Source organism: Phragmites australis, chromosome 6, assembly GCF_958298935.1.
Source record: "Phragmites australis chromosome 6, lpPhrAust1.1, whole genome shotgun sequence".
In the NCBI taxonomy this organism is placed as follows: domain Eukaryota; kingdom Viridiplantae; phylum Streptophyta; class Magnoliopsida; order Poales; family Poaceae; genus Phragmites; species Phragmites australis.
In genome coordinates this window covers 44,784,753-44,794,863 of record NC_084926.1, presented here as the reverse complement: position 1 = coordinate 44,794,863, position 10,111 = coordinate 44,784,753, and the positions used below count along the sequence as shown (strand labels likewise).

Here is a 10,111-nt window from a genome sequence, read left to right as displayed (position 1 = left end):
ACATCGTTTTTCTAGAATGTTGTAAGCATGGTTTTCGATTTGTCTATACTCATTCACCAACGAAAACACAGAATTTCACTTTGACACTTCAGAGAAATCATAAAAACACACACAGTACTTTGACACATTCTAGCATCAGTTTCAGTGTTTCTATTGTTAACTTCTGAAGATCTCATGACTATCGATCCCCTATAGTCTCTGCCATTCTCCTTTTGCTTTTATAATAAGGGGAAAAGGACTTTCAAAATAAAAAACCATTAACTATTTGGGAAAAGGAGGCCCTAGTTAGAGTGACTGGTCAAACAATCCATTGCCTCGTGGACCAAGTCTAGCCACATCCCAACAAATCCCAAGTCAAACTATTGTTTTTTTTCCTCCTATAATTAGTGTCTGCAAACACAAATTTGGGTGTCGCTGTTCATCGACAATATAGATCAGATTCCCGAGACGATGTTTCCTTTTGCAATGCTTGCTGCTGGCTTATGAATGGTAGCTCATCTTAATATTTCTACTTCGGACCCGTTGGAACCATAAGGTTTATGTAGAAGTTTTACTGAACTATAGCTCCCCTCAAAATCTGTATGAAATTCATGTGTATGACACAATACTCAATTCAATGTTGAAAGTGTACTTCTACTGCTAAACACAAGCAAAATTGGCATTAAGTTCGTTCCACATGTATTGTCCAAAAGGGGAAAACAGTTAAGGTATCCAAATTAGTATATTTTACCCTTTTTGTTAGGCATGCTTTTACATGCATATCTGAAGCTGGAGGAAGATTACTAACCAATCCATGGAAAGTACACGAAGTTTGCATTTTTAAGGGAAGGCAAAGGGAGGTAGGCCACATGCAGAAACCGGAGACTTTGGCGAGCTCCCGGCCCGGTCCTCTCTGCACTCGCTTCAGTCCTCCCTCGTACTTATATCCCCGCCTTGACTTCTCCATTCCCCTCCTACGCCTCCTCTTCCTCCTCCCCCTGTAGAGAGAGAGAGAGAGAGAGAGAGAGAACGAGAGATGGGGAACATCTGCGGTGGCTCCGGGAAGGCTCATGTGGCGGTGGATTACAGGCCACCTAGCCCAGGTGAGAGCCTGTTTCAAGAACCTCCTTTTCCTTCTTTTTTTTCCCTTGTATTTTTTCATGTGATCGTTTCAATCGCTGGATCCTGCGAGTTGGACCTATCGTAGGCGAAGAATTTTTATTGGATTCTGATAAAATATTGGCCTTTGCTCTAACAAATCCACCGTGTTTTTCTCAGCAGAAGGATTTTTTTGTTAGTAATTTTTAGAAGTTCCAATTTGCAGTTCCCCTAGCTCAAGGTTTTGTACAGAGTTAGTAAAAAAAATTCAAGAAGTTGTTCTCCTAGTTGAAGATTTCTTGGTTCTTTGAATTAGCATGGCAAATGGAATTTATAATCAAACTAATACTTCATATTCCAATTATTATCCTAGAAAGGGAAGAAAAAGACTAACTTTTTACTGAACTTTCCATGTTCTTCACAGATGTCTTCCCTAATCACTCTCAGGAATGTTTGGATAATCGTGTAACAGGTACAACAATGACCCCCAAGACAAGCGGCAGCATAACCACCAGCAACAGCACCACGGGGAAGCTCTCCTCTGTGGACAGCAGCTTCATGGCGTCAACCGGCAGCTGCAGCACGAGCGGCGGATTCGACGAGGGGAACAAGTATCCCGAGGGCCAGATCCTGGAGGCGCCAAACCTCCGGACTTTCACATTCATCGAGCTCAGGGCGGCCACCAAGAACTTCAGGCCGGACAGTGTCCTTGGTGAAGGGGGTTTTGGGAGGGTGTACAAAGGGTGGGTGGATGAGAAGACGATGAACCCGGCGAAGAGCGGCACTGGCATGGTTGTTGCGGTCAAGAAGCTCAACTCGGAGAGCTTGCAGGGGTATGAGGAATGGCAGGTAAAATCTGGTCCTGTTTCCTTTTTCTTTTGTTGAATAATATTGGATTGTAGGATGCCAAATCGATGAGCATTAGCGTTGGCATCTTGACAATCTGGGGGTTTGACGTAGTTTTGCTTGCTCTTGATGATGGTACTTAGGACCAGTGCAAGCAGAAGAATTCATATGAGCTTAATATTGTATTGTTAGCTAAGGATACAGTTCAATTTCTGGCGATACAGCACTAATGTACAGATTTTAAAACACACACAGCAATTCGGAAGATTCTCCTGGTCATTTCATGATTATGGTTCTTTACGCTTTGTTTAACTTCTGATGAGCTGGCTGTCAGTTTTATACATTTGTAGGATTATTGTTTAATTGGTCTGCGTTATCTTGGTAGTTTCAATGGTCCAATGCTGACCAGAAGCATACTGTTGGAAGTGCTATGGTACTAGACTGTTCAGCTGCTGATTAGAATAATACAACTAGCCACATGTTTATTACAATGCTAGTTAATGTTTTGCAAAGCAAGAACAATCTGTCTAAGATGATTGAGTCGATTGTGGTCACAATTTGCAAGGATATGTGGCACGTTGCTGAAATCGTGTCTTTTCTGAAAATGCCAGAGCTCACCAACATTAACTATTATTTCTAATGGACATTTCTCAATGTCTACCTGCAGTCAGAAATAAACTTCCTAGGAAGACTCTCGCATCCAAACCTAGTCAAACTCTTGGGCTACTGCTGGGAGGACAAGGAACTTCTTCTCGTTTATGAATTCATGGCCAAAGGGAGCTTGGAAAACCATCTTTTCAGGAGTGAGTTCTTACTGCTGATCATTTGTATTACCCTAGAAATGTCCTGGATGAAGTTTCTTACATATTTTACCGAACAAGTTGGTTAATTACTTAAGCATGCTACATTTCTTAGCCTCTGCAGTACTTCTGTAGTAGGAATGTTAGGAGACATGTGGTGGCATAGGTTTCTAATGGTCAAATTCTAAAACTGCATACATATAAATGCATGATATTAGAATCTCTTGGGGGCAACTGCTTGACTGCAAAATACTGATATTGGAGCCGATTGCATTTTGTTTTAGGAGGATGTGCTCCGCTATCATGGGAACTCAGGCTGAAGATAGCCATTGGTGCAGCTCGAGGACTTGCATTCTTGCATGCATCAGAAAAGCAAATTATCTACCGTGACTTCAAAGCTTCCAACATCCTTTTGGATGCAGTAAGTTCAATGCTATTCAATGTACCTGTGATATCTTAATTCCTTATTGAAGTCAAATACTGATGGCGTTTTTTGGCAGAACTACAATGCAAAGCTCTCCGACTTTGGCCTTGCTAAGCTTGGACCAACCGGTAGCAACTCGCATATCACAACTAGGGTGATGGGCACATATGGATATGCAGCTCCGGAGTATGTAGCTACTGGTATGTGTGCATATGCTTCCCACTAGCAGATATTTGTGATCTGATGCTACTTCCTTGCAATGAATTGTCAACACTCCATGTGCTAGTCACTGTACATATTAAAAGGGAAACATAAGTACGTGGTATAGGTTTGGTTGTATCCCACAAAGGATACAGTATTCTCAGTCTGCAGACCTTTTGAGATTAGATTTATATGAGATATGCTTATCATCCATGTCATTTTGGGTCTTCAGATCTGTCTTAGTCTCCCAGGTCATTCTCAGTCACATTTTGGGTGCATCTTCTCTATATATTTGGTTTGCTCACAAGTATAGAATATTGGCTACCAGAAAATACAAATATTGGGCCATGGATGTAGAAAGAGAAGTCGGACAGCAAAAAGCATATTGCTTAAAGGAAGCGATTTCTGCTCATTGAATTACTCGAGTAGTGGGGCAATAGCTAGTCCAGGAAAGCATGCTTGTGACTATGGGCCTTCATCTTGGATCCGATATGGATGATAATCAGTTTTAGCATTTGCTGCTCTCAAGTGGATAATCTGTCATAGGAAATCATGCATCCCTGTGTTGTCACTTTCCACAAAAAGATGATAATAATGTGCAATCGATTTCCCCATTCATCGCCGTTATATTTACTGCTAGTTCTTCCCATCTGAATGCAGAATCTATTACAAGTTGCTACTTACAGTTACTTTCTTAGCTGTGTTGATGGTTGTGCTGACTAGATGCTCTAAACCATGTCCAGGTCATTTATATGTCAAGAGTGATGTTTACGGTTTTGGAGTCGTGATGCTGGAGATGCTGTCCGGTCAGCGAGCGCTGGATACCAACCGTCCAAATGGACAACTCAGCCTTGCCGACTGGGCAAAGCCCTTCTTGGCTGACCGGAGAAAGCTTGCCCGTCTCATGGACCAGCGGTTTGAGGGCCAGTACAATTCCAAACAAGCCTTCCAGGCGGCGCAGCTGACGCTGAATTGCCTGGCAGGCGAGCCCAGGAGCAGGCCATCGATGAAAGAAGTCGTCGAGACGCTTGAGAAGATCGAGTCGATGAAGAGCCGGGCAAGGGAGGCAAGAGGGAGTGGTTCGGCACGGGACTGCCAGCACAACGGTCGCAGCACGGCGCACCAGCGGTCGTCACCGCGCAGCGAACCGCGCCGTGGGTCGAGGGCCAACGGCCATGCCACCAAGCCGCGTTGATCCCGGCGGTGAAGCTGATGACGAGTCTTCCTGTACATGGCCTAATTTTTTTGCCTGGTGTTCTTCAGTGTGTGATGTGTGCTGATGTTGTTGCTGCTGATCATGATGAGTGTAAAACTAGCAACAAAGAGGAATGGCTGTAAGTTGTAACCGATAGTAATAGAAGGAAGGAATAATTCTTCAAAATGTCTTGCAAAAATAGCTTTTTGCACCGTGTTGAATGCTGTTGGTCTATGAGCTGGATCGTGAGTGCATGAGCACGAATGAATGTGACGCTCCCTGATCGATCTGTTGGAGCAGATAATTGTATTTGCATGGATGATGATGATTTCTGCTGAGTTCCAGTATCTTACTCTACGAACTCACAAGGATAATAAATTATGGAAGTGCTCTCATTCAAAAAATAATAATAAATTATGGAAGAAAGAAAATACCAGTCTCTCCTTAACTGAAACGACGACTCGCAAGTCATTTGCAAAAAAATTATAAAAAAAAAAGAACGAGAGATGTAATAAAACATTTGAAGTGTCGAACACCCGGATCCTGTGGAAGGAATCTATGAACGTATTGACCAAGGGATGCATGCTGTGTGAACAACTCTGTTTGGCCTGTTCCAGTCGGCCGCCCATTTTGACGTCAAAGCGGCAAGGGACCATGCTCCACGCTCCTGTCTCCTACCTGCCAACCAATTCATCCAGCCATCATCGGAATTCAGAGGAAATGACCAATTGGCTGACTACTGAACCCCTCTGGTCACTTTTACCTCGCTGTAACACTACGTGCACGATATCTCAAAACACAAGAAGAGGCTGCTACATAAAACACACGGGGATTTTTCTCAAATCCAGCAGCAATTAAATCGTTTATTACCAAATCTCTATTATATAAAATACGAGTGGTTCTCGTGTCTCACCTTTGCCCGCTCTCCTTTCATCTAATAAACCCCATAAAATTCGTATAATTCACTCACTTTTTTTATCCACCATCGTCCTTTAACATTACCGTCTGGTTAACGGCTACAAACATATGACTCATTTTACTAATAAAAATAAATAAATAATTAAGAGAGATATTAGCGGATAATCACATCATCTCCTTTTTTTTTATATCAAACTACGACATTTATTCGTTCGACGGTACTCCGTATCGTATCTACATCTCTATATATTAAGTTAATATTTGATGTTATTATATTTAATATTTATATTTTCATTACAACATGAGAGAATCCCGTGTTCCAATCCAAACAGCACCTAGATGAGATCTGGGCTGGGCTGTGTGATTATTCGGCCCAGCCCAGACCACGAAGGCCCACTCAAGGCAGAAGGAGCCCAGCCCATTAACTTTATTGGCATGGTGAGCCTCCTCACTAAGCATGCAATTATGCAAGTGCCCCCTCGCGGTCCTCGGAAATAGCAAAGCGAGGCGAGCCCTCCCCTCCTGCTCCGGCGAGAGGCACAGCCACGGTCACTAGGGTTGCTCCGGCCATGCGGGTGCTTCCCCTCGCGCTCGCCGCCGCCATCTTCTCCGGCGTGACTGCCATCCTCATCTACCTCTCCGGCCTCTCCTCACGTAATGCACCCACCACCGCCCCCCCCCCCCCCCCCCGAGGCTGTTATTCTTTTCTTGTTCTGGTTGCGTGTGGCGTGGGAGATCCTGACGCGGGTTGGAGACGTGCGTGCAGATGGCGGCGCTGGGGTTTCGGAGGCGGACTTGGCGGCGCTCTCCGCGCTACAGGGCCGCTTCAGCAAGTGCGTGGTACGGTCCCGCTGATCTGCCTCGTCTGTTAATTTCTGTCAACCAATTAGGATTTAGGTATCTTATATTCCTGCTCATCTGATGCCGCATTGCGACCTCTGGGGTCACTAACTTCTTCAAATTACGAGCTTTGGTAGATTGGCAGGGCAATTGCCTCATAATTCTTAGTGTTTAGTGTATGAGAAAGCATAGTGAGAGTGAAGTTTTTGTCTTGGGATGAATACAAATGTTTGGGGATTATCCATATTTATATTAGAGTGGCGATTGTTGCATACATTTGTAGTGTTAGCAACTTGAGGATCTTTTAAATATCTTTAATGCCTTAGTTAAGATAAATCTTACTTGGTTAAAAAATTGCAGGATGCAAATGGGCTAGGACTGAAAGCGGTGGGTGGAGAGGACTACTGTCGGGTTGTGATACAATACCCTAGTGACACAGTTTCTAAGTGGGTAAGTGCTTGGTTGTTGTGTCAGGCGAAATTCTTGCTTGATGCAAGTCTTCCCCATTTCAGTTGTAAGAAGCAGTTTACAAAATACATTTGGTTCTGCACATACCTAGCATCTTATGTTTTTGAAACTTGACTACATGTACAACCAGCAAATATAGTACTATATTGGTGTCCTCTCTAATCAGGCTTGCTTGCCTGATGTTTATGATCATTTTCTTCGTTCTTATGGGCTGATATTTGCAGAAAGATCCAAAAACTGGAGAGACTGAAGGTTTGTCATTTGAGTTCAATCTGTGCGAAGCTGTGGCCTCATGGGAGCAGGTGGGCATGCTTTCTTATTTTCTTTTGATAAGTCTTTGTGATTTAATGGACCCATGACCCAAGAATCCCAATATCAAATGGTGACAATTCAAATAATCATATGATGAGCGCAAGACAACACTAGCAATGTCCACCAAGCTGTAGGCTCCTCACTTTCAACTACCCCATCTGGATTCATAAACATCATAACGGAAACTATGATGTTGTTCCGAAGTTTGTCAGAATTACACGATTAGCTCTTGATATGGTCACTCAGTTACTCAGTTGTTTTTTCCCTAGGTTCGAAATAGTACAACTGTACTCACAAAGGAGTACATTGATGCTATGCCAAATGGCTGGGAGGAGTATGCATGGCGCCGGATCAACAAAGGAATCCTTCTGTGGGTAGATATATGTCTTGACGCTTCACCTAGACTTAATTATGATTCACTCTACCAATATATTACTAAGCATAAATAGTTTTGAGTTTGCAGGAATAAGTGCCAGAACAGAACTCTTTGCATGGAGAAGCTCTCATTAGTTCTACCTGAGACATCACCATATGTGCCTCGCCAATTTAGTAGGTGTGCTGTCGTAGGAAACTCCGGTGATCTTCTTAAAACTAAATTTGGGGATGAAATTGATTCTTATGATGTTGTCATTAGAGAAAATGGTGCACCCATCCAGGTTTGTTAAGATACATGTGTTAGCTTGTCATCTTTTTCTTCCCTGCACTTGGGTATGCCCCAACTCCTTCTGTCCATATTGCAGAATTACACTGAATATGTTGGTACAAAGAGTACATTTCGCCTTCTGAATAGAGGATCTGCAAAGGCACTAGATAAAGTTGTTGAGTTAGATGGTAAGTCTGCCATCTACCAAATCTGCTCAATCAGTGAGATACCAATGTGAAGGCGTGCTAATTTTTATGGTTGCAGAAACAAAAAAGGAGGTACTAATCGTTAAGACGACAATACATGACATCATGAACCAAATGATTCGGGTAACTTAGATGTTATGTTTTTAGAAACTAGTTCACCTTGAGTACATGTTCTATGTTTTCTTAACTGGCTGCTGGAACTCTTGCCATGTAGGAACTTCCAATAACCAATCCAGTATACCTCATGCTAGGCACATCATTTGGTTCATCTGCTAAAGGAACTGGGCTTAAAGCTCTTGAATTCGCTCTCTCCATCTGTGACAGCGTTGACATGTATGGCTTTACAGTAGACCCAGGTTACAAGGAATGGTTAGTGAGTAAACATATTACATACTAAACTGTAAAGTATGTTGATCCGTAGTTTTTCTTACAGTTGATGTTATGATGTTTCAGGACAAGGTACTTTTCAGAGTCCAGAAAGGGACACACTCCACTATATGGTAGAGCATATTATCAAATGATGGAATGCCTTGGTGTGAGTTTCTCACTTCCTCTGATCCTAAAAAAAGCTGCATTACATCCATTGAGTATTACAAGTATGATCCATTATTTATCAGATGAAGAGATAACTTATCGATGTAAAAAAAAAAAAATCATGTGCAGCTTGTAAAAATCCACTCACCGATGCGAGGTGATCCTGGCAGGGTAGTGAAGTGGCTACCTACCAAGGATACCATCGAAGCTGCTAGAGTTGCTTCCGAAAAATTGTTGAAGTAAGTTTTGGTAATTTCTTTCTTTAGAGAGCTGCTTTCTTCCATTTATCAGAATAGTCAACAAGAACCTTAATTTTCTTTATCTGCTTGAATTTCGGTGTTGTACAAGCAAACATATACACTGTGATTATGATTGTTACCTGTATGATTTGAAAATTCATACTTGCAAATTTCACTGTAGGAGACCTGGGGCTGGAAGCGATGGCCCTTTGGGCACTTGCACCATGATAAAGAAGCGCGAGAAAGGAAAGGCACCAAACCGATCTGGTCTTGGAGATGCTACCATGAAGCACCTTGAGTACATGAAAGGTGCCACCAGGTATCCTCTGGAGCGAAATGCCGGGGGCGGGTACCTATGCATGATCAACGATAGATAGGACCACAGCTGTTCAAATTCCAATACATATCCTAGAAGACGACGACGATGAGGCTGGACAAAGCACATCAGAACTCAAGGTATCTCTGAGCAGCAATCCCACACGAATCTGCCGCTTCACGGGTTGTTTTGGTATCGATTGACTTGTACGACAGTTTTGAATGAACTTGGAGCGTCTTTTACAGAGCGGATGTCTGAGATGCAGTTTTGGTGTATTTGTGATCACAAGGGTTTGCAACTTGTTTAAAAGTTTTTAGATCATGTCTGTGTGTATAACGGAATGAACAGATAAGGGCGACACCGTGCCTGCCTAATGTTGAGCTTGTCTCCACTGTAACTAGAAGAGATCTGTCATGTCTGGAATATGTTTTGCAGTGGGCGTGAACAATTGATTGATTTTAACTGGCATTGCATTCTGGAACTTGTTTGTCGGATGGGTACATGTTCGGGTGGGCGTTACCATTCCCGGCGACAGATGAGGGAGTGGAGAAGTGGTAGGAGATTGATCCTGTCCCTTCTTGCCCCAACACAGGGAAGAGAAAGCACACATGGGAAACAAGTCCGGTGTGCCACGGGCGTCTGGGTCGACACATCAAGCCCGCCTTCGCCGCCGTGTTTAAGGCCGAGGTGTGATCGGCGAACTTCAGGGATACCTGTGGCCTCATCAAGGACACCCTTTGAGGCGTCGATGCCTCCACGGCGCTCGTCCTCGGCAACTCGGTTTAATTACTTCGACGGCCACTGGTGCAACCCCTTCTTCCCAGACTGCATTGAGGAAGGCGCATTCTACGTCGACGCCTCGCCTTCATCACTGACCATCCCTTCATATTTTTCATCACTGACCATCCCTTCATATTTTTCATCAAGGAGGACCGTAGCAGCATATTTGTTTTTGTCAACCCTTTTGTCGCCAAATTAGTTTATTCATAATTTATTGTCCCCTCCTCCCTTAATAATTTATTATGCTTCCTAATCTTCAGATGTCTGAAATCGTGTGAGATTTCATACAACATTCACCTCCAGTTGGAGCTA

The 10,111-nt window shown here is 43.3% G+C and overlaps 2 protein-coding genes across 3 annotated transcripts; both read left to right on the top strand.

Annotated features, from left to right (window-relative positions):
- The first annotated feature begins 872 nt into the window (after positions 1-872).
- Positions 873-4,847, top strand: LOC133922820 (probable serine/threonine-protein kinase PIX13). Of its 2 annotated transcripts, none has more exons than XM_062368317.1 (6): positions 873-1,082; positions 1,502-1,926; positions 2,591-2,726; positions 3,008-3,144; positions 3,224-3,347; positions 4,092-4,847. In XM_062368317.1, exons 1-6 carry the CDS (start codon positions 1,016-1,018, stop codon positions 4,541-4,543), a joined length of 1,341 nt encoding a protein of 446 aa, XP_062224301.1. In that variant the 5' UTR covers positions 873-1,015; the 3' UTR covers positions 4,544-4,847. The 2 variants fall into 2 exon arrangements, with proteins under 2 accessions (XP_062224301.1, XP_062224302.1); XM_062368318.1 differs by having other exon boundaries at positions 876-1,082; positions 1,550-1,926.
- Positions 4,848-5,940: 1,093 nt separating this feature from the next.
- On the top strand, positions 5,941-9,487 carry LOC133922819 (sialyltransferase-like protein 4). Its single transcript, XM_062368315.1, has 12 exons — positions 5,941-6,115; positions 6,228-6,301; positions 6,662-6,751; positions 6,994-7,071; positions 7,351-7,451; positions 7,545-7,737; positions 7,822-7,912; positions 7,989-8,053; positions 8,145-8,299; positions 8,384-8,465; positions 8,594-8,703; positions 8,885-9,487. Exons 1-12 carry the CDS (start codon positions 6,031-6,033, stop codon positions 9,078-9,080), a joined length of 1,320 nt encoding a protein of 439 aa, XP_062224299.1. The 5' UTR covers positions 5,941-6,030; the 3' UTR covers positions 9,081-9,487.
- Positions 9,488-10,111: the final 624 nt, after the last annotated feature.

What these genes read in the sequence shown, in the direction of transcription:
- LOC133922820 (XM_062368317.1), top strand. Translation starts at nt 1,016, where the DNA reads ATGGGGAACATCTGCGGTGGCTCCGGGAAGGCTCATGTGGCGGTGGAT. An exon ending in TTACAGGCCACCTAGCCCAG is followed by an intron (nt 1,083 to 1,501) that starts GTGAGAGCCTGT and finishes TGTTCTTCACAG; the next exon opens with ATGTCTTCCCTAATCACTCT. An exon ending in TCCGGAGTATGTAGCTACTG is followed by an intron (nt 3,348 to 4,091) that starts GTATGTGTGCAT and finishes AACCATGTCCAG; the next exon opens with GTCATTTATATGTCAAGAGT.
- LOC133922819 (XM_062368315.1), top strand. Translation starts at nt 6,031, where the DNA reads ATGCGGGTGCTTCCCCTCGCGCTCGCCGCCGCCATCTTCTCCGGCGTG. An exon ending in CCTCTCCGGCCTCTCCTCAC is followed by an intron (nt 6,116 to 6,227) that starts GTAATGCACCCA and finishes ACGTGCGTGCAG; the next exon opens with ATGGCGGCGCTGGGGTTTCG. An exon ending in GACCCAGGTTACAAGGAATG is followed by an intron (nt 8,300 to 8,383) that starts GTTAGTGAGTAA and finishes ATGATGTTTCAG; the next exon opens with GACAAGGTACTTTTCAGAGT.